Below are 23,944 nucleotides of genomic sequence, written 5' to 3'. Positions count from 1 at the left end.
AATTAGGTAATGTTTTGTTGCGGTAAAAGTATCTTGGCCATGGCTAAGCCATGTTTAACCCTTATTGCTTGTTTTTTCAGCTAGTTGACTTTGGCCACAATTAGCTTTTGTATTTGGCTAATGGAAACAACAAGACGTGAATATAAAAGACTAATCCCTATATGTAATATAAGGCCCTAAGTTTGACCAGGAGCAGTAACACATGGCAACCGATAAGATGCTTACTTTTAAACAGGTGACTAGTAATTTCTATCTGCTGGTTGGTTGCTATGGGTTACTGCCCCAAGGCAAACGTAGTGCTTTTTACTGCATTATCCCATTAATCTTGTTGGAAGTCTTTCCCATGTTCAGTAACGGTGATACCTTAATTTCTTAAATATTCTGCAATTTTTTTTCCCTGATCCTGTAATCCCCTGTATCACCTTTTTATTTATTTTTTTAAACTAACACAAAAGTAGAAGAAATTTACCTTTAAGGCAGTATATTTTGCTACAAGATGGAGGATATACACTTAAATCTAACACATATATTATTTTACAGGATATTTTTTTTTTTTCTTCTTTCAGAAAATGTCAAAAAATTCTGGGCAAAAATATGAAACTCTGGGAAGATGAAGTCTATCGGTTCAAGAAAATAGGGCAACTCAAGGTAATGTAGTTGTAACACATTGCATTTGATATTGTTTTTCAACTCTTTCAACACATAAAACACAAAGATATACAAAGTATGTTCTTCAGCTCATACTTGGCATGTCTTTATTTACTAGGCAATCCTCATTAGGAATTGCAATTATTCTTTTTGAGAGGTCCCCTTAACAGGTCACATTAACAGGCCAATGCTGTGCCTGTCAATGCACAATGAATTTGGGGCAGAAGGAAGTGGATTATCATCTGCCTCTCCCCCTGGCATAGATACACTGGTCTCTACAGGGCTGACGTGAAAATATAATATAAGCTTCATAATACTGAAATAAGAAACTTTCTAAATAAAATCAATTAAATATTCTGCATCTTTTCTGCAAGTTGATCAAGTTTATTTTCACTATTCCTCTCTCTGCATCTGTTTCTCTTCATTCTGTCAGTATGCAGAAGTTGGGTGTCAGATATTCATGGACAGTTAGATCCAATATATCTCATAGGGGGCTTCCTTTCCTAGCAGATAAATAAGAGCTAACGCAAATAACTCATTCCAGTGCAAACAAAAGCTAACAAAGTAACTGCCTTTTGCACAAATCCTGCATGTAGAGAGACATGATGTCTAGCGATTTTAATAGAGTGAGCTCTAATACATCTTCTAGGCAAAAGGAGCCCCCCTATAAAATATATTGGATCTAACTGTCAACGAATATCTGACGCCTAACTCCTGCAAGAAGAAAGAATGAACAGAAACAGGGATAGTGTAGATTATTGGTTATTTCAGAAATGGTACAGAATAATGAATTGATTGTATTTAGAAAACTTCTTATTTCAGTATGCTGAAGCTTATGTTAAATTTTCATTTTCACAATAGTTCCCCTTTAAAAAGGGACACATAGCCCGGCTCAAACAATATGTCCGTGGCTGCCCTAGGATATGGTACTTGTTTAAGATAAGTTCATGTAAACATTGACACAGGTCCTGATAGAATACATCCTTGAGTACTTAGAAAGCTTAGTTCAGTGTTAGCCAGGCCAATTCTGATCTCACACTCCCTTTTGTATGGTATTTCACCAGTATGCTGGAAGAAAGCCTTTGTATGGCAGATCTATTGTATCTCTCTCTGAACTGATTAAAATAAAGGCCCTGTCATTTCTCACAGATTCAAATGTTATAAGCAACAAAAAGGCAGGGTGGTGTCCTCTTTCGGAAATTTAAAAGTAATTAAATAGGAAGAGACCCACCACTAAGCTAATGCATGTCCTAATAAAGATTTCTTAATTTTATAATTACTTTGGCTACTGCCTTATTAGTAGTGGGTCTCATCCTATTTCATTCCTTTTACATTTCTCAAATAATTGGTAACCCTTGAACTGGGGGTTCCCTGGGATGAGACTACTATGTAACTTTCTCCAAAGGAATATTTGACTTGATGATTTTTTGTTCCAAGAGCACAGTCACACATCATTGTTTATTTATTTATTTTGGTGTCCTCTTTGCCCAAATCCTCATTTTGCCCATTAATTAAAGACTACCACATATGTGTATATTTCCCGTATTCTTTCTTTTAAAAAACTTGAATGTGTTAAAACAAAATGAGTTAATGAAACCTGTTTCTGTGTTGCAGGCAATAAGCAAGTATCTTCCCAGGGGAGATTTACGACTGAGACCTGCAATCTATGAAATGATCTTGGATGAGTTTTTGAAAACAGATTATGAGGTATTGGTTTCAATTTAAAACAATATCATACACATTTTTAGGGGGTTATTCATCAAAATCAAATCAAAAAGTTCTCACAATTTTCTGAAAACTACTCTAAACAAATCCGCACAGTACTATGAATATGCAGTGACTGTTCTAATGCTTTATAAGGTAATCAACAAAGGGGATAGTTAAATTGTTGTCCTGGAATGTACGAGGACTTAACTCCAAGTTTAAGAGAGCTTTAATTCTCAACCATGTCCATAAATTTAAACCTGATATTGTACTGCTTCAGGAAACCCATTTAACAGGTCAGAAGCTATTAGCCTTAAAGAAATTCTGGGTTGGCCATGTATACCATGCACCGTTCTCCTGTTATTCTAGGGGGGTATCTGTCTTGGTCAAAAAATCACTGGCATTTGAATTGATACAGGTCCACATTGACTTTTATGGCCGTTATGTAATAATGCATTGTCTTATCAATAACCAAGCATTGATTTTGGTAAATGTGTATATTCCACCTCCATTCTCTATAGAAGTTTTACACACCATTTTTCAAAAGATAGCTGCACTCCCTCCTGATCCATTGTGCATGATGGGGGATTTTAACGCCACTACCAATCCTACACTGGATAGAACTTCAGCAGTAGATCCAGCAGCCCCACAGCTAGTTAGATGGATGGAGGCAGTGGGCCTTTCTGACATGTGGAGAGAGAGAAACCCCCAGGAAAAGCAATTTTCTTGCTATTCCTCCAGTTATGCAACTTTATCAAGAATAGACCTGGCGTTAGGCTCAGCAGACTTGGCTCATTTGGTCCACAATATTTCTTATCTCCCTAGGACACATTCTGACCACTCCCCAGTGTGGGTGGAACTCCATTTAGGTTTACCCTCTGGTAGGAAGTTATGGCGCCTCTCCCCGTTATGGCTTTCAGAACAAGCAGTAGCGGAGGCCTGTGTGAAAGACTTTGTAGAGTATTGGGAAACTAATCAAAATTCAGCTTCACCCTTAGTACTGTGGGATGCTGCCAAGGCAGTATCTAGGGGTACATTAATTGCTACCATCCATACAACAAGAGAGGCAAAAAAGGCTGACATCAAAGCAGCAGAAAAAACATTACAGGAGGCAGAGCAGTCCTATTGTCATACCAAAACCAAAGAAAATCATGATACACTATCCAGGGCTCAAAGGGAACTAGACATTCTTGTATCAGACAACACAAGGAAAAAACTATTGTATACCAGACAAAGGGGGTTTGATCTTGCGGATAAAAACAGTAAAACTCTTGCATATATGGCGAAGCTAACGGACCAAATTACGGTTATACCTGGGATTAGGAACCACAGAGGGGACCTAGTTACGGAACCATTAGCTATGGCCAACGTGTTTGCAGACTACTTTAAGCAGATTTACTCACCTCAACCTAGTAGCCAGGATACAAATGTTGACCGGTTCTGGGAGGGCATTGAGCTTCCGAAACTTTCACCAGATGAAAGACAATTCCTTGATAACCCACTAACAAAGACAGATATCACATCAGCGATCTCAGATCTCCCAGCGAATAAAACCCCGGGCCCAGATGGCTTACCGGCGGCTTGGTATAGACTACTAAACAATCAATTATCCCCCAGGCTGCTAGATACATTCACCCAAGCAACTCTGAACGGGGAACTTCCCCCCTCGTGTTACGGGGCAATAATAACTCTGATACTTAAGGAGGGTAAGGACCCATACTCCTGTGAATCATACAGGCCTATATCTCTGATCAATACCGATGCCAAAATACTGGCAAAAATACTGGCTAACAGACTAGTAAAAGTTATTACGTCCCTTATACATCCGGACCAAACAGGCTTTATGCCCACTAAAACAACTGCCATTAACCTACGACGTTTGCACACCCACATTCAATTGGCTAGGCAATATCAAAGTACTGGGGTAGTGGCATCATTGGATATTACCAAAGCATTTGACTCGGTCAATTGGTCCTATCTGTGGCAGGTTCTGGAGAAATTTGGTTGTGGTCCCAACTTCATTGTCTGGATCAAATTACTGTATAAAAAACCCACTGCCCAAATCCGGGTTAATAATACTCTATCGGTAGCCTTTGAACTAGGGAAGGGGACCAGACAAGGCTGTCCTTTATTGCCCCTTTTATTTGCTTTAGCAATTGAACCTCTAGCAGCAAAGCTCAGACAGACACCGTTAGTCAAGGGAATCACATTAGGCAATATTGAAGAAAAGGTAGCCTTGTATGCAGACGATGTTTTACTTTTCTTGGAAAATACGGGTGCGTCACTCTGTGCTGCGTTAGATATCCTTGAGAGATTTGGGGGGCTTAGCGGCCTTTTGATCAATAAAACAAAATCAATATTATTTCCTTTAGGAAAGACCAAGCTGACAGAAAGGAACCTTGCTCTCACCCCGGTAAATAGTTTCCGCTATCTAGGCATAATAATTAGTGCAGACCCAACGGCATATATAGCTGAGAACCTAGACCCAATTTTAGTAAAGTTTAAAAACGCAATTCCACATTGGGTTAAACTCCCGCTGACACTATGGGGTAGAGTTAATCTCTTTAAAATGCTATATCTCCCTCGGTTTCTTTACCCACTCTGGAACGCACCGGTTTACATAGCTGTCCCGTTCTTTAAGAAAGTTAACAGTGAATTACTTTCATTTATTTGGGCCAACAAAGCGCCTAGACTATCATGGCTCACACTTACTGCATCTAGGGATAAAGGGGGACTTGCCCTTCCACACTTGCAGAATTATTATTATGCGTCCCAACTATCTTATATTCATAACTGGTTTAACCCAGAAGACAGCAACTCACTAACAAACTTGCATGCAACAATTATGGGTTCTCTGGAAGCTATTCGTAATGCCCCGTATAGAAGGGGGGGGGACCGACCTTCACTGCCGGGAGTACTCGCCACTCCTATTAAAGTGTGGACAAAGGTACAAGCTAAAAGCACTGTCTCTTATTCTAAATTATCAGAGAAAACCCCACTGTGGAGAAATTCGAATCTGCCACACTTACAACAACTGCCGGATTTTCATTATTGGCCAATTATAGGGATCGGACACTTGGAAGACCTGTTAGTGGGTGGTTCCTTCCCCTCACTGGAACAGCTAAAAACTAAATTTAACCGGCAGGACATACAACTATTCCGATACTTTCAATTGCGACATGCTTTCTATGCCCAATTCCAAACGTACCAGATTTCACCAACGCAGCAGGCGTGGGAGGCCAGACTTTGGGATCCAGCCCCATCCAAACTGGTATCACAGCTATACAGTATAATCCAGGCCTCCCAACCTGTGCCGTTTGACAAAGCCAAAAGGAAATGGTTGGTTACACTTCCCTCCCTAGATGAGGAACATTGGGAGGAGACTATAGACAACCTTTACTCGTTTCTAATCTCCTTAAGGGATAAAATGATCCAATTTAAGATGCTTCACCAAATATATATCACGCCCCAGAGACTTAAGGTTATGGGTAGAATAGAAGGGGCTAAATGTCCTAAATGTGGTACAGCAGAGGCTGGTTTCCTACACTTAATCTGGGACTGTCCCAAAGTACTAACATATTGGAGGGAGGTGACTCGATATAGCAATGAACACCTGTCTCTCCCTGGAATCTGTACTCCTGAAGTCTGTATACTAGGTATAATTGATGAAGTGGTACCGTTACAAAAAACTAGAACACTATTACGCTCCATAGTATTTTATGCAAAAAAAACGAATTATTATGAAATGGATGAGTCCTAATGCCCCCACACTCCAGCAGTGGATTGATTTAATAAATGCCACCCTTCCCCTAATCAAGCTGACCTATAATGCTCGGGGAACTCCTAACAAATTTGGGAAAATATGGACCCCTTGGTTGGATGTCAATCCCCAGGCTTCGTTATCAGATTGCTAGACTCTGACTGCAAGTATGTGTTTGTGATGTGTCAGTCACTGTGTTCTGATATCACTTGTACCCAATCTACTCTATAACTGTCAAGTACGATGATTATTATTACTGTTTATGTTTTTTGATTTTCTTTTGTGTTTAAAATGCAAAAATAAAAAACCTTTTAAAAAAAAAAACAAATCCGCACAGATGTTCCCCCTGTTTATTAATACATTTTCCCAAAAATTTCTTGTGCGGGTAAAAACTACATAAAATTGTGAAAAAATAGAGTTTTTAGATTTTACACCTGAATTCTGCAACTTTTTCGGATTTGACGCCCGAATACCGAAACTTTTGCGGATTTAAAGGATAATTCAACCCTAATGTTAAAAAAACCCTACCCTACATAGACCTCCTCCCCACAGCCTAAGTGTTACTCTGGGCAAATGCCCCTAACGTTTTTCTTTCCCCTCGGTTCAGATTCAGGCATCGGAGTTCACGGGCGCCATCTTCAGCCGTTTTGGTAATCTTTGGAATGAGACCGCTTCGGCAATTTTCGTGAGTTTCGGCGCATGTGCAGTTGCCGCGAAACAGAAAACCGCTCCAACTGTGCATGCGCCGCCACGCCGCACTCATTCCAAAGATTTCTGAAGAGAAGAAGATGGCACCAGTGATCACCGAAGGCTTGATCTCCACCGAGGGGTAAGTAAAATGTAAAACATAACACTTAGGCTGGGAGGGGGGGGGTCTATGTAGGGTTTTTTTTTTAACGTTAGAATTGAATTCTCCTTTAATGCCCAAATACTGCAACTTTTTAGTAAACCCAGCGCAAATCAGTATATCTTTGGGACATCTGCCATGGACTACATGAACTTGGCAGGTCTGAGTTAGATAAATTTTTTATTTGGATTTTTAACACCATCGGGGGTTAATAAATCACGAAACATCTGAGTTTTTTTTCCCACTGTGTTTTTCCCCTTTAAAAGTACAAAATTGGACTTTAATAAATAACCCCCCTTATTGACCATTGGGCAAGATGCAGGAAAACATGTTTTTTTTTGTCAGCCCCAACTGGGATTTGCTCATGCTTCCTATCTAAATGCAAATGTATCTGGTTAATACCTAACATAATGCCCTAAAGCAATAACTATAGGATAGACATACTCGCCCAGTCTGCTTCAGCAGCGCAAAAATAGTACAGGTATGGGGTCCCTTATCCCTAGATTTGTTATCCAGAAAGCTCCAAACTACGGGAATTTCATGAATGAAATGAATTTCATTGTTCTCTGTAATAATAAAACAGTAGATTATACTTGATGGTAACTTATACTGATACTTATACTTTGTGCATTATACTGGTAACTAAGCTGCATGAATCAATGCTGGTGTCAAAACAATCCTATTGGGTGTAGTTAATTGGAACTATTGCAAAATGAAAATTTAAAGGGGGACTTTCATGAAAATGAAAATTTAGTATTGGCTTTAGCATACTGAAATAAGAAACTTTGTAAATACAATCAATACAAATTTCTGTACTGTTTCTGAAATAATCAAGTTTTATCTTCACTATCCCTCTTTCAGCATTTGTTTCTCCTCATTCTGTCTTCAGTCAGGAGTTGAGTGTCAGATGAAAGATCCAATATTTCTTATACGGGGGCTCCTTTTGCCTAGAAGATGTATTAGAACTCACTCTATTAAAATCACCAGAAACCCTGTCTCTCTACATGCATAATTTGTGCAAAAGACAATTATTTTGTTAGATTTTATTTGTACTGGAATCAGTTAATTGAATGAGCTCTAATTCATCTGCTAGGAAATGAAGCCCCCCCCTATAAGATATATTGGATCATTCATCTGACGCCCAACTGCTGCATGAAGATTGAATGAAGAGAAACAGATGCTGAGAGAGGGATAGTGAAGATAAACTTGATTATTTCAGAAACAATGCAGAATTAATTGTATTTAGAAAGCTTCTTATTTCAGTTTGCTGAAGCTTATATTACATTTTCATTTTTGCGATAGTTCCCCATTAATATAAGCATTGGCATACTGAAATCAAAAACTTTCTAAATACTTTTAAAAATTCTGTACCATTTCTGAAATAATCAGGTTCATCTGCATTATTCCTCTCTAAACATCTGTTTCTATTTATTCTGTCTTCATGCAGCAGTTGGATGTCAGATATTCATTTACAGTTAGATCCAATATATCTTAAAGGGGGGTCATTTTACCTATAAGATGTATTAGAGCTCACTCTATTAAACTCACCAGAAATCCTGTCTCTCTACATGCAGGATTTTTGCAAAAGGCAGTTATTTTGTTAGATATTGTTTGTACTAGAGTCAGTTATTTAAGTGAGCTCTTTAATGTTTAAATGAGTTTAAGCAGACTTATGGTATGAAGATCCAAATGACTGAAAGATCACTTATCTGGAAAATCCCCATGAAAATGTGTGGAGAAATGTTTGTGTGGGGTGTTTGGGTTTTTTCACCCAGTGATATCCAAACAAATCTCTTGTTTAAAAAACATGTACACATGCTCAGTGGCACTATAATGTCAATCTCTTTCTAGGGGTTCTCAACGCTAATTAGAGAGTGGCCGGGAGAGCTGTACAACAACAAAACAATCGTTCAAGCTTTAAAGGGGCACCTGAACAAGGATCCAGAGAACAGGACTTTATTGAAGGCTCTAGCAGAATTGTACGTTATTTCTATGTAATTTTATAGTATAACTATACTACATCATATTCCTTAAGATGGACATAAACGTGCAGATTTTAGCCTTGTATCCGACAAACAATCGTACGTCACAATCTTCCGACCTGCCACTAACCATTCAGATTAAATAAAGTAGTACAAATCAGACGATGTTCTGCCTTTCACAGCAATCGTATGAAAGTTATGTCCAACAAATACTAGTTTCAGTCACCCATTGATATCATCAGATAGGCAATACATGCAGAGGAATTATCTTTAGCCAACCGACATCTTCTAACCTGTCTGATCGACGAAACAATCGATTGCCATGGTACGAAAAATATCGGGTGATCCATGCACGGTCCGAAAATCGTACGAAACTTCTATACTTTATCTTTGTGTCTATGGCGAGCTTAAGTGACTAAATGTCAGCACAGATCAGAGCTAGAATAGAGTTAAAAGCGCTGTGTTCAAGCCAAAGCTTAAGTCTAAGTACTCGGCCATGATCAGACAGTTTGGCAGAATTCCGAATACAGGTATGGGATCAGTTATCCAAAAACCTGTTATCCAGGAAGCTCCAAATTATGGAAAGTCTCCCATAAACTCCATTTTATCCAAACAATCCAAATTTTTAAAAATTATTCCCTTTTTCACTGTAATAACAAATAGTAGCTTGTGTGATTATATCCTTAATCCTTAATCAATCCTTATTGGAAGCAGAACCAACTTATTGGGTTTATTTAATGTTTACAGGATTTTCTAGTAGACTTAAGGTATGAAGTTCCAAATTTGGGAAAAGATCCATTATCTGGAAAGCCCCAGGTCCCGAGCATTCTGGATAACAGGTCCCATACCTGTACTTTCCTTATTATCACCTCGTGGTTCCCTCTGAAAGCCCCATGTCATTCTTATTTCTTACTTTAAAGATGATAACTAACTCCATAGACAGTGTTTGTGCTATGGAATCTCCAAATGAGCCCGAAGATGCATCTGCCCTTTCACAGTTAAAGGCCATAATATGTTTTTGTTATACATTTGGTTTTGAAAAATAAAAACAAAAAATATTATTTATTTAGCTGGACTTAAGCCCACAAGATATTCCATGAAATTTTAAGGGCTGAATCTGTACTCTTTGCCAGTATTACTTCTGCTTGTCTTAGAACTAAGACTTTCTATTTATTGCACAAAAATAATATTCAGTATATTGCTTTAGTAGATGAACAGTCCATATTCCACCAGTGTTATGTCTTTGTTTTCCAGGCACACTTATGATCAGCGCTATGATGAAGCACTTAATATTTATCTAAAACTCCGGAACAAGGAAGTATTTGATCTGATACACAAGCACAACCTATTTAGCTCTATTAAAGATAAGATTGTCCTTCTCATGGACTTTGATACGGAGGTGCGTTTGAGCTTCAAACCGTTCATCACAGGAATTTGTTTTTGGCTTGAGAATATGGATTTCCCTCATTTCAAAAAAGTTATAGGCATTTCTACTTGCATACTTCCTGCTACACGTGGGTCTACTTCCAGTCATGTGGTTCTAGCTCAGTCTCATCTAAATAACAGCTAGGACATGGGGTTCCTTATACTGGTATGGGATCTGTTATTAGGAAACACATTATCTAGAAAGTTCTGCATCTGCATCTGTCTTCCATGGGGTATATTTATCAAAAAGTTAGATATCGTCACAGTCCTCTATAGTGAAATTCTGCCACTCTCCTTACATTTCTATTGGATTTTTAAAACAGTATTTATCAGTGGGTGAAAGTGAAAGTTCATCCTTTGATAAATACGCCTTTCAAAATGCCATAGAAATGAATGGAGAGTGGCGGAATTTCAGTCTAGAGGACTGTGCCAATCTCTAACTTCACTTTTTGATAAATATATAGCCCATTGACTTCATTTTATCCAAATAATCCAAATTTTTAAAAATGATTTCCTTTTTCTCCATAATAAAACAGTACCTTCTACTTGATCCAAACCAATATATAATAAATCCTTATTGGAAGCAAAACCAGACTATTGGGATTATTTAACGTTTACATAATTTTCTAGTAGGCTAAAGATATGAAGATACAAATTACGGAAAGATCTGTTATCTGGAAAGCCCCAGGTCCCAAGCTTTCTGGATAACAAGTCCCATACCGGTACAAACTATTCTCCCAAGTACCCCTTAAAAACATTATGGTGTAACATGATATATAAAAAGAACAAGCAGTATAAAATGAAGCAGGATGGGGGAGTAGCCATGATTTGAATTCAATTTTTGGGTAATATCACTACATCTGTCATGCAGAGGTGCGTAGATTACTGTTCCTTTATAAACTTTTTTTCAGCAATGCTCTGTTTCTTCTTGTATTACAGAAAGCTGTTGACATGCTACTGGACAACGAAGATAAAATTTCTGTGAGTAGGATGGTCCTTTCTTTGGTATCTTCACATACAACATAAAGAATATGTCAGAAAGCCGTTTTATTAATAATTGTATTACAGTAGAACTGTATACAATATTTAATATTCAGTGATGCGTTGATAACGGGGTGCTAATGGTGCTGCTGTGGGGGGTAGCAGTTTAACTGGCACTGTAGGGACCAGTGCCTTTCCTGTGACACCATTTTCCTTGGTTTTCTTGTGGGTCCCTCATCCTCTGTGATATCACTTGCAGGTTCAGGTAAAAAAGGATGGATATGGGTAGTGGTGTAATTTAAAGAGTCCAGGCCCCGATGCAAAAAAAACATTTCCAGGTCACCCAAAATAATATTTTGTACAGGAGTGACATTTTTAAGTAGGGATGCTCTGAATCCAGGATTATAATATATATAATTATATTCTGCAGGTAATAGGCTCCACAGCAAAATGATTTTAGTGCCCTCCATTGGTATATGAAGTTTTTCAAGAAAAGGCTTATCAGTCAGTGCCCCACTGGCCCTTCTTTACTTAATGGACCCCCCCAAGTATTTGTAAGGTCTGCTTACTCTATAGTTATGTCTCTGCCTGTAGTGTAATAACATAATCAGTAAAGATATTGAACTTTTGTTATATATAATTATATATGTATACATAGTGGAATGAATATTTTTATCCACATACATTTATTTTTATGTTTAAAAAAAAAAAAAAAATTCTATCTTTTGTAGATCGATAAAGTTGTGAATGAGTTAAAGGACAGACCAGAACTGCAGCATGTGGTGAGTTTCCTATTTTTTGCCAGTAAATCTGTATTATTTTTCTTCTTGATCTGAGTGATTTAATCTTGCAGACATGAGTTTAAACACAATAGTTGCATTTGGTGCTATATAGTTCTTTCATAGAATCTGTAAAAATATTTATCATTCCTGCAGCAAGCAATTAAAGGTGTGACAGCATACTCCTGCCCTGACCCTTTTTCATTTGTTTCCAGTACCTGCACAAACTTTTCAAAAGAGACCATCATAAAGGCCAGAAGTACCACGAGAAGCAAATCAGCCTATATGCAGAATTTGACCGGCCAAATCTTCTGCCTTTTCTTAGGGACAGCACACATTGTCCACTGGAAAAGGTAAGCAGCTTCACTGATGTATTGCATTTTATTGAATATACATATGATACGATGAGATAAAGGTTATACCAATAAACACGGCAGAGGAAAAGTAGTCTTTATATACTATTAATAAATAGTTGTATTGTCTCTGAGTAACACATACCTTAAAACAATTATATGCAGTCATATGAAAAAGTTTGGGAACCCCTCTTAATTCTTTGGAGTTTTGCTTATCATTGGCTAAACTTTCAAAGAAGCAACTTCCTTTTAATATATATATATATAATGCTTTATGGAAACAGTAGTATTTCAGCAGTGACATAACCCCAACAGAGATATTACATCAATACTTAGTTGAGTCTCCTTTTGCAAATGTAACAGCCTCTAGATGCCTCCTATAAGCTTTGATTGTCTGGATTCTGGATGGCTGTAGTTTTGACCATTCTTCTATACAAAATCTCTCCAGTTCAGTTAAATTTGATGGCTGCCAAGCATGGACAGCCTGCTTAAAATCATCCCATAGATTTTCCATGATATTCAAGTTGGAGGACTGTGGCGGAAATTCCAGAATATTGTACTTCTCCCTCTGCATAAATGCCTTTGTAGATTTCGAAGTGTTTTTATGGTCATTGTCTTGTTGAAATATCCAACCCCTGCATAACTTCCACTTTGTGACTGATGCTTGAACATTATCCTGAAGAATTTGTTGATATTGGGTTGAATTCATCAGACCATCGACTTTAACAAGGGCCCCAGTCCCTGAACTAGCCACACAGCCTCACAGCATGATGGAACTTCCACCAAATTTGACAGTAGGTAGCAGGTGTTTTTCTTGGAATGCGGTTTTTGTCTTCCACCATGCAAAGTGCTTTTTGTTATGACCAAATAATTTAATGTTTGTCTGATCAGTCCAAAGCACTTTGTTCCAAAATGACTGTGGCTTGTCTAAATGAGCTTTGCATACAACAAAAGCGTCCAGAAAGGGCTTCTTCTCATCACCCTGCCATACAGATGTTCTTTGTGCAAATTGCGCTGAATAGTAGAACGATGTATAGATACACCATCTGCAGCAAGATGTTCAGGTCTTTCGAGGTGATCTTTGGGTTGTCTGTAACCATTTTCATAACCCTCCGCATATGCTACTCCTGGATTTTTTCTTGGCCTGCCAGACCTGGGTTTTACCGCAACTGTGTCTGTGGCCTTCCATTTCCTGATTCCATTCCTTACAGTTGAAACTGACAGTTTAAACCTCTGTGATAGCTTTTTGTAGCCTTCCCCGCCTAAACCATGATATAAACAATCTTTGTTTTCAGATCTTTTGAGAGTTGCTTTGAGGATCACATGCTATCACTATTCAGAGGAGAGTCAAACAGAAGCACAACTTGCAATTGGCCATCTTAAATATCTTTTCTCAAGATTGGTCACACCTGCCTATGAAGTTCAAGCCTTAACAAGCTAATCCAACCAATTTGATGTTGCCAGTAATCAGTATTGAGCAGTTACATGCATTCTAAAATTAGCAAAATTACAGGTTTACCCAAATTTTTGCAAAGCCAGTTTTTCACATTTGATTTAATGTCATACAACCGAATACTTTCACTTAAAATCTTTGTTCAGAAAACACCCAGTACTCAGATGTTCCTGGGAAATGAAAGACATACCACTGTTATGTTTTATGTTGAAAGTAGAGTAAATTATTATGCAGGCTGAGGGAGGTTCCCAAACTTTTTCATATGACTGTATAAACCTGATCAGCTATCTGCCCTTGAGGTCTCAAGGGATCAGATCGCCTGTCTCACATATTTTAGGACGAGATTGACTCTATGACAGTTTACTGAAGAATCCAGGTGTAAGCAGCAAGGTGTGATTCCCCATGTCAGCATTGTAGCACAGAAAGTTTAGAGTTTAATATTCTGAGCATTCTTGAAATGTTTTACCACTTGAGCTGCTAGTTCAACTGAGCGGTAGGGATTTTCCTGGCATTTAAACCTTTAAAGGATAAGTAAACCATAAAAATGAATATGGCTAAAATGCCATATTTTATATACAGTTCTTATTTCAGATTCTCAAAAGCAGCAATGATCCAGGACTTCAAACTTTTCACAGGGGGTCACCATATTGGAAAGTACTCACATGCTCAGTGGGCTTTGAGCAGCTGTTGAGAAGCTTAGCTTAGGGGTTGTTGCAAATTATCAAGCAGATAATGAAGTTGGCCTGTAATATAAGATGACGATATGGCTGATTATTCGATTTTCATGCTAGTTGCACTGGTTGCTGTGCTGACATGTAGTAATTTTCTGTATTAATTACTAATCAGCCTTATATTGTGACATTTATATTCTATGTGTACTGTATATTGTCAGTGGGTCCCTTACAGTGGCGGAACTACCGGGGGAGCAGGGGGTGCGAGTGGGCCAGGGCGCGGAACCCCTCAGGGCCCCCCGGCAGCTCACGCGCCACTGACAAATGCGGGCGTATGGAGGGGGCGGGGCCTGGCTGCGCGTCACGCACCAGGGCCCGCCCCCTCTCTAGTGACGCTACTGGTCCCCTAACTCAGTAAGTGACAGCAGCACAGAGCATGTGCAGTCAGGAGCGATTCCGGTGAAGTAGCCGTCTGAGGCGGCTCCTCAAAATGCCACCCCCCCTTGCCGGCTTACCCATCTGTAGGGAATGCATCCGAGGCAGGAACACTAGTGCGGAGAGCGCAACTGCGCTCTCTCGCACTAGTAAAGCTGAATTTACAGTTTCAAAACCAGAAATTCGGCTCTTCAAAGTACAGGAACAGCTTTTTGCCGCCCCTGGAAATGTATCTGGTGCTGCCGCCAGAGGCTAGCGCCTCAGGCTGCCTCATTGGCCGAGCGCCCCTGTGTGCAGTGAATCAGCAGAAAAGAAGATGGGGAGCTACTGGGGCATCTTCGGAGACACAGATCTTCCCTGCTAAAAGGCTGTGGTTGCTGGAACACAAATCCAAAACATAATGTACAACATTTCTAGCCTGCTTCTTTAGATAAGCTTTAGTTCTCCTTTAAGGGAAATACATCCAGCCATCAACTGCTCATTGAGCTAAGTCCCAGCATAGGAAGGCTAACTTCTCAGGACAATATTCAGTAGTCCATCTACTTTTGAAGGAATGCTTTAAAGACACCATATTTTGGACTGAAAAGACTGCTGGTTTGAAAGAGGTGTGAAGAAGGCCATTTATGCTTGTACATGACTGAATCACACTTTCACACCTCTGTGAGTTTCAGTGAAGTTCAATGGAACCATTGTATTTGGATGTTGGTTGCTGTATTTTCATAAAAGTATCAGTAACACAAAAAAATAAAATGGGGTTTAAAGGTATAAAAAAATAACATAACATTGGCCACACTGGTAAAAGTTGTGTGTTTGCTTCAGAATCACTATAATAGTTTATATAAATAAGCAGATGTGTAGCAATGAGGACAGCCATTCAGTCTAAAAAAAGGATCAGGTTACATAGCAGATATGCTCTGTAGAATAAAACGGTGTTCAACAGAGTGTATATGTTATCTGCTATTTAATCTGAGCCATTTAGCCATTTTTCAGCTGCCTTCATTGCTACACAGCAGCTTGTTTATCTACAATATATTAGTGTTTTTAAAGTAGGCCAATTTTACCAGTGCAGGGAAACTGCAAATTATATATGAATTACTTTAAAACATTTCCATTTTTTTTCTTACTGTCTACTTGTCTACTTTTGTATTAAGGCTTTTCCCTGCCACTGAAAATGCTACTTGGATGAGTGCTTAAAGAATACACAAAAAGTCCCATTGCTTTAGATTTGTTTCTACTAGAGGCAGATGGCATATACATAAATACATTACAGTGCGGGCACATTTACCAGTTTATATAAATAAGCTGCTGTGTAGCAATACAGACAGCCATTCAGTCTGATAAAAGAATCAATTTACACAGCAAATACCAGATATGCTCTGTAGAATATAATGGTGTTCTAGAGAGCTTATTGTTATCTGATATTTAACCTGAGCCCTATTTCAGCTGACTTCATGGCTACATGCCAGCTTGTTTATCTACACCATATTAGTGTATGTATGGGAACAATCTTGTTTGTATAGCAGAGCAGCTTTCAGTACACAGCACAAAATGGTTTTTAATGCATTCTTGATTGCAGTCAGATTTTCTAGTATTAATGGCTGAAAATGTATTTTCTTTTATAGGCTCTTGAAATCTGCCACCAGAGAAATTTTGTAGAGGAAACTGTATTTCTTCTCAGTAAGTATATCTTTTTTTTTTTTTTGTACCTTTTTATTGAGGTTCTAAGTAAGTTTATTAATACCTTCATGTAGTATTTAACCCATCCTTCTTCAGGTTTTATTTATAATTCCTACGCACATACTGAGCTTTCATTTGCAGTAATTGTCTCTAGTATGGTAAACATTTTTGTGGTGTTTATACAGATGTCACTGTGCTCAAGACTTTTACTGTGCATATTTTCTATACAGCGTGTGGTGTTAGAGTTGCTTACTGTTGTTTAATGGCTGCATGAGCCTGCTAATAAAGCACTGTTATACTCTACTCATCCTCGGCTACCAAAACATAACAATTTACACAAGTATAGCTGAGGCATTGGAATGGAGCACAACTACTAATCTGTGAACTAATATGTGAACTAATATCTAACGGAGGAAGCCCACAGGACATGGGTCTAAATAGAAAGGACAATCTGTGCATGTTAGAGCTATCACGGGTGCATAACTGCCTATGACATCATCTGCATGTGTTTTTTATTTTTTTTATGACTTTGACCTTTATCATTAGCTGCATAATTGTGGGTTTTTTTTATAATTAACATTGATGGATTTCAGATACAAAAGTGCACTGCTTGTTCTTGTGATTGCTGTTTACAATCCATCTTTTTGCTTGTGTCCTACAGGCCGAATGGGCAACAGCCGGAGGGCTCTGCAAATGATTATGGAGGAATTAAAAGATGTGGACAAAGCCATCGAGTTTGCTAAAGAACAGGATGATGCAGAATTGTGGGATGACCTGATCTTGTATTCTATTGATAAACCACGTAAGTGGAGTATACCAGCCATTTGGCTTACGTTTCATGTCTCTCTAACAAAATGTTGCAAATTACTATTCATGTCTGATTTTGAGCCACAAGCACAGCAGTAAAAGTTTGATAAAGGTGTGTTTTGGCTATTATGTTACAAATTTTTTCACTCCAGCATTTACATATCACATTTTTGGCTAAATTACTATATTGGAAATATTTTTGTATTTTGCACAGCCTATTCATTTACCTAGTTTTGCTTTTATCTGAAATGTTCCTTTAAGAGGGGCTTGGATGATTTCTTGAACAAGCATTATTTCAAAGGCTATTGTGATACTATAACCTACAATTTGTATTAATATTGGTATATATATTTTATGTGAGAGCATAGATAGATCTGTATATCTACATACACATTGGGCTAACGATGTAACTATATTTATCCTATCATACAAGCCTTGAATTGGGTGTATTTGAATATCTTTACCTTCTTTAAGATGTTGATGTTTGCAACTAATGATTTGTTTAGGGTTCATAAAATCCTATCTGTTTTATCAACAGCATTTATAACTGGTTTACTGAACAATATCGGGACACATGTCGACCCCATACTTTTGATTCATCGTATAAAAGAAGGGATGGAAATTCCCAATCTAAGAGACTCGCTTGTTAAAATATTGCAGGATTACAACCTCCAGGTACAGTGAAAGCAATTCATTATATTGGGTAATTATCAGTGATGACAAGTAGACAAAATAATAGAATCAGAGAAACATCAGCACCGAGGGATAGTACCAGTTTTGCGAATTTTCATACTTTTTTTCGAGTTTTGTTCCCCCCACACAAATTTTTCGGGAAAACGTATTAATAAATAAGGGGAAATAACCTGTGCGGATTTTGTCGGAGTATATTTCAGAAAAAAAGATAAATTCGAATTTTGAAAAACAACCCCCTATGTGTTGCCAGTGCTAATATTTGGTCTTCCCTGCCTTGCTTTCTGCATTATCTGACCATAAAGCCTTTCAAAAAACTTACTACTCAACTGCTGCAATCTATACAGGCCTGTCGAAAAGGGCCAAAAATGCTGGAATATAGCCCCCAACTCCAAAGGGCACTCAAATCAAAAATTCAAAAATATATTCCCAGTCAATTCTCAAAGTTAAAAAATCACTTTGATTAAAAAATCAAAGTTAAAAATCAATTACCGTAATGCCTATGAATAAGTGCCTGTGGGTGCGAAACGCTTAAGGCGGAGCATAAATTGGTCTGTATGCCTACTTTTTAATATTTATGATGAATAAAAAGTGATTTTTTAACTTTGAGAATTGACTGGGAATATATTTTTGACATAAAGCCTTTCAGACATTTTTTATCAAATGGGATAGTAGCATTATCTATTGAAACTAGGGATGCACCGAATCCATTATTTTGGATTCAGGCAAACCCCTGAATCCTTTGCGGGGTTTCAGCATTTGTTCGACCCCCCTCATAACTGTTCTACAAAAACATAAAAACAATAAACAGTATTAAGGGAAGCCTCACTGGTCCTAAAAATAAAAATAAAAAGTCTAAGAAAAAAAAAAAGTATAATACAGAGATCCATTTGGGTGCAGTTTTTTATGCTTATGTTTTGATTTCAAATACATCAGTTACCATATACCTTGAAAACCCTTCACATAGCTTACCTTTTTTCATTTTTTTCAGATCTTATTGAGAGAGGGATGCAAAAAAATCCTAGTATCAGACTCTTTGTCATTGCTAAAGAAACTACACAGAACTCAAGCCAAGGCCATGCTGGTGGATGGTAGGTTATAATCTAACATTGTAACATTGATGAAGAATTTATTTATAAAAATACACACATACACATAAGGTGCCCAGGATATATTAAATGTCTGGCTGTTTATATTAGGAATGCACCGAATCCAGGGTCGGACTGGGGGGCCCGGGGCCCACTGGGGCTGCTGTTCAGGGCCCCCTCCAGACCCCCCCCCCTGCCCCCCTGATGCACTGTTGCGCCGTGCCACAGCATGCATGCGTGAGCGCACACACTCTTTGGGCCAAGAAGGAACGTGAAAATCACGAATCTGGGTTAGGATCTGGGCCGACGGTGCCCGCAAGAGTCGGGGGCTCACTGGGTTTTTTCCCAGTGTCCCGTCGGCCCAGTCCGACCCTGACAGAATCCACTATTTGAAGATCCCCAAATCCTTCCTGAAAGATTCGGCTGAATACCGAACCTAATCCTAATTTGCATATGCAAATTAAGGACTGGAAGAAGAAAAGAGGAAAAACATTTGGTGACAAAAAGTTACATGATTTCTCTTCCCACCCCTAATTTGCATATGCAAATTCGGATTCGGTTTGGCCAGGCATGAGAATTCAAAAGTCAATACTGAGAAGGTAAGTTCCGCTCAGAAACAGCATCTGCTCTCTAAGACCGGCTTGAGTGAACATCCGCAATAGCTTGAATATGCCAGTGACAACCGCGATCCTGCGATTATAAAATTATTGGGGCCATCGGAAGGGGTCATTTGTGGTACTTCACTATAGTAGCCCTTTTTGCCGACAGGTACAGGATCCGTTCTATAACCTAAGGGAGTAAGCTCTCTACACGCTAATTCTGTCCCTAATAGAATGTGAGTTGTTTCTTTACAAATACGGTTAACAATAACTAAGGGGTAATACACAATCTAGTTCTCTTTTTTTCTCAGAAAAATACAAAGTCTCATAAGTGCACTGCAATTTCAATATATAGGCATGAGGATTCGGCTGAATCCAAATTCTGTTGAAAAAGGCAGAATCCTGAATTCGGTGCATCCCTGGTTTATATCACATTATATAATGAAATAATAACCCAGTACAGCACTGCATGTGTGTAGGAACTACTTTTTGTTGTGCTTATGGATCATAAGTGGCATTGATGTTTTTATTTTCTTCCTGCAATATTTATTAATATAACATTGATTTTGCCATAGATGAAAGTATTTGCGAAGCCTGCCTCTCTCCCTTACTTTCCTCAGGTAAAGTGTTGTTTATTTTGTATATTATATTATATATTTTACATTACTTCCTGTACCAGGATATAAGCAGATAATGATTTTTCCATTGTATAGTTTATCATTAAAAAGAATAGGATGAGGGCAATTCGCTATGTTTTATTATAACTTTACAAACATCGATATTGTGTCACTCACACAATAAACACCTAATGTCTAATCTTCTATTTTGTCTAATACTGAATAAAAATAACAACTTTGTTTATTCTGATAAATTACTTACTTACTTTGCGTTTCAGATGTTTCTAAGCCTCTTGGTGTGGTGGCGTTCCACTGTCGGCATACATTTCACAGAGACTGCGTACCTGTTGCCAGCACTGTAAGGACAACCGTCTACAAATATATTGAATATCTAAAGGAGACAGATAGATAGATAGATAGATAGAGACAGATAGATAGATAGATAGAGACAGATAGATAGAGACAGATAGATAGAGACAGATAGATAGAGACAGATAGATAGAGACAGATAGATAGAGACAGATAGATAGAGACAGATAGATAGAGACAGATAGATAGAGACAGATAGATAGAGACAGATAGATAGAGACAGATAGACAGAGACAGATAGACAGAGACAGATAGATAGCTGCGGTAGATCGATAGATAGACGAATGGATAGATAGATTGTGAGATAGAGACAGAAAGATAGATAGTAAGAGAAAGACAGATCGATAGATAGAGAAAGACAGATCGATAGATAGATAGATAGATAGATAGAGACAGATAGATAGAGACAGATAGATAGCTGCGGTAGATCGATAGACAGACGGATGGATAGATAGATTGTGAGATAGAGACAGAAAGATAGATAGTAAGAGAAAGACAGATAGACAGATAGACAGATAGACAGATAGACAGATAGATAGATAGATAGATAGATAGATAGATAGATAGATAGATAGTGAGAGGGAGAAGAAAGATAGATCGAGAGAGATAAAGAGAAACATAGATAGATATTAAAAGTTACCTTAGAGTTACATAACCTGTAAAAAAGCACCCTGCGACCCTGTTGCTTTTATATAGTGATGTAAATTCTCTGTGATAGATTTATATTTTTATGACTTACAGTGAGGGGGGATGCATATTATGGATAACAAATTCAAATTTTTTTTGCTCTCTGTTATTTTATGATTTTGGAGCACAAACAGAGCGCCAAAATAAAATATGGATTTTCAAAACGTGTTCAGTACCCAAATAGTTTGACACTTTAGTGAACAAGCTATGTGAGATCATCAGTAAAAGAAAGCAACTAAGGAACTGCACACCATTAGCGTCATTTGGACAGCTAGACTAGGGTATTTAGGAAATGTTTATAATTATGGTGATAATTACAGTTCATTTACAAATGCAAAGTGCTAAAAGCACCCACAGAATTCCAGCTTAATTGCAAAAGTACTGGGGGTCACTAATTGCACATTATTTACCAATTTAATTTAAGCTGCAATTTGGCCACTTCAGATGAAGTTGCCATCTTATCTGCCTGTGTAATGGCCCTCATCGACAGATATTACCAGATGTCTATTAGGCAGGTTTAAAAATCCCATCAGACTCTCCTGACAAACCTCCATAGTTGCTCATTATGATCCAGTTGTTGGCCCAGGGTCCAAACAATCATATAAACCCTATTTGACCCAGAATGTTGGTGCCAATTTGGCCAAAGATCTGAATGTGTATCGCCATCTTTAAAGGGATACTGTCATGGGAAAAAAACATTTTTCAAAATGAATCAGTTAATAGTGCTGCTCCAGCAGAATTCTGCACTGAAATCCATTTCTCAAAAGAGCAAACAGATTTTTTTATATTCAAATTTGAAATCTGACATGGGCTAGACATTTTGTCAATTTCCCAGCTGCCCCATGTCATGTGACTTGTGCTCTGATAAACTTCAATCACTCTTTACTGCTGTACTGCAAGTTGGAGTGATATCACCCCCTCCCTTTTTCCCCCCAGCAGCCTAACAACAGAACAATGGGAAGGTAACCAGATAACAGCTCCCTAACACAAGATAACAGCTGCCTGGTAGATCTAAGAACAACACTCAATAGTAAAAACCCATGTCCCACTGGGACACATTCAGTTACATTGAGAAGGAAAAACAGCAGCCTGCCAGAAAGCATTTCTCTCCTGAAGTGCAGGCACAAGTCACATGACATGGGGCAGCTGGGAAATTGACAAAAAGTCTAGCCCCATGCCAGATTTCAAAATTGAATATAAAAAAATCTGTTTGCTCTTTTGAGAAATGGATTTCAGTGCAGAATTCTGCTGGAGCAGCACTATTAACTGATTCATTTTGAAAAAAATGTTTTTTCCCATGACAGTATCCCTTTAATCATTGTGTTCTGTAAACTGTGATTCAATGTTCATTCATCAGAGAATACCTTGAATGCAGTTTATTAAACAAGGCTGGACTGGTGTTGTTGGTTACTAGTTGGATGGAGAGTATATAGGTACACAATTTGTGCTTGCTTTTACGTGTGAGCTCTACTGTATGTTATTGCTTAGATAGTACAAAGCTGCTGGAGCATTTGTTAATCTGTGATCACAAAGTTATTATTTTGTCTTCTTCTTATAGATGTCTACTGTTTATTTCTGTAACATTTGCTCTGCGAAAAAACGAGGACCTGGGAGTGCGATGCATGAGATGAAGAAGTAATGAAATGTTCTTTATGTCATCGTCGGTTTGTTTGTGGTTACCGTATACTATGAATAATACTCAATGTCTTCAAATGCCAGTCTCTTAACAGCCTGTAAAGACTTTTCCTTAAAAGCTGCTTCCTCAACAGTTTATACAGACCTTGGTGCTTGGAATGTAAGCTGCTCGGCTGGGAAAAGAATAAAGCACTTACAATTGATGTTTATTTTGCACTTCATTTTTTATTGTGATGTATTTTTATTGTGATGTCATTATCTAATTAGTAGAAATGAAAAAAAAACACACTAATCATCAGGGGACAGAATGCCCAATAAGGAGCTCAGCTCATCTCCAGTAATCGAAATAGTTAACACCTTTATTAAGCAACAATTGTAAGCATCTATAACGTTATTTATAAAAAGCTACTAAGGTACACAGTACTGTACAATATTGCAATATACTAATAAAGAACACCCAGAGAAGACAATTATAATGAATACATATAAATACACTGGGGAGGGTGACAGAAGGGAGGGGAGAACAGCTTCTGATGAGCGCAATGCAAGCAAGATCTGTTATTATTGAAATCATTATGTATTGACTAAATCACTAAATCACTAAATTAGCTTTTTTATGAGTTATTGACTAAAGCCTCTAAATGAGCTTAGTGTTTTAGAGCATATATAAACTGGGGGTCACCATTTGGTCAGTTGAGATTCGCTTGTGGGGTTTACGCGTGCAACAACAGGGCCTG

General features: G+C 38.1%; 1 protein-coding gene across 3 annotated transcripts in view; it reads left to right on the top strand.

Moving 5' to 3' along the window:
* The window catches only part of vps41.S (VPS41, HOPS complex subunit S homeolog), a 57,826-nt gene extending 34,416 nt beyond the window's left edge, over window positions 1-23,410 (top strand). For all 3 annotated transcript variants that reach the window (XM_041588079.1, XM_018254527.2, XM_041588078.1), the window contains 14 exons: window positions 567-648; window positions 2,263-2,355; window positions 8,811-8,938; window positions 10,196-10,340; window positions 11,306-11,347; window positions 12,079-12,129; window positions 12,342-12,479; window positions 16,661-16,715; window positions 17,377-17,517; window positions 18,061-18,197; window positions 19,204-19,303; window positions 20,475-20,519; window positions 20,795-20,874; window positions 23,131-23,410. In XM_041588079.1, the coding sequence (XP_041444013.1) occupies window positions 567-648; window positions 2,263-2,355; window positions 8,811-8,938; window positions 10,196-10,340; window positions 11,306-11,347; window positions 12,079-12,129; window positions 12,342-12,479; window positions 16,661-16,715; window positions 17,377-17,517; window positions 18,061-18,197; window positions 19,204-19,303; window positions 20,475-20,519; window positions 20,795-20,874; window positions 23,131-23,211 (1,318 nt within the window). In that variant the 3' untranslated portion in view covers window positions 23,212-23,410. The remainder of the gene's footprint in view (window positions 1-566; window positions 649-2,262; window positions 2,356-8,810; window positions 8,939-10,195; window positions 10,341-11,305; window positions 11,348-12,078; window positions 12,130-12,341; window positions 12,480-16,660; window positions 16,716-17,376; window positions 17,518-18,060; window positions 18,198-19,203; window positions 19,304-20,474; window positions 20,520-20,794; window positions 20,875-23,130) is intronic.
* The last annotated feature ends 534 nt before the right edge of the window (window positions 23,411-23,944 follow it).

This window comes from Xenopus laevis, chromosome 3S (assembly GCF_017654675.1).
Source record: "Xenopus laevis strain J_2021 chromosome 3S, Xenopus_laevis_v10.1, whole genome shotgun sequence".
Taxonomy (NCBI): domain Eukaryota; kingdom Metazoa; phylum Chordata; class Amphibia; order Anura; family Pipidae; genus Xenopus; species Xenopus laevis.
This window is presented reverse-complemented; position numbering and strand designations above follow the sequence as displayed.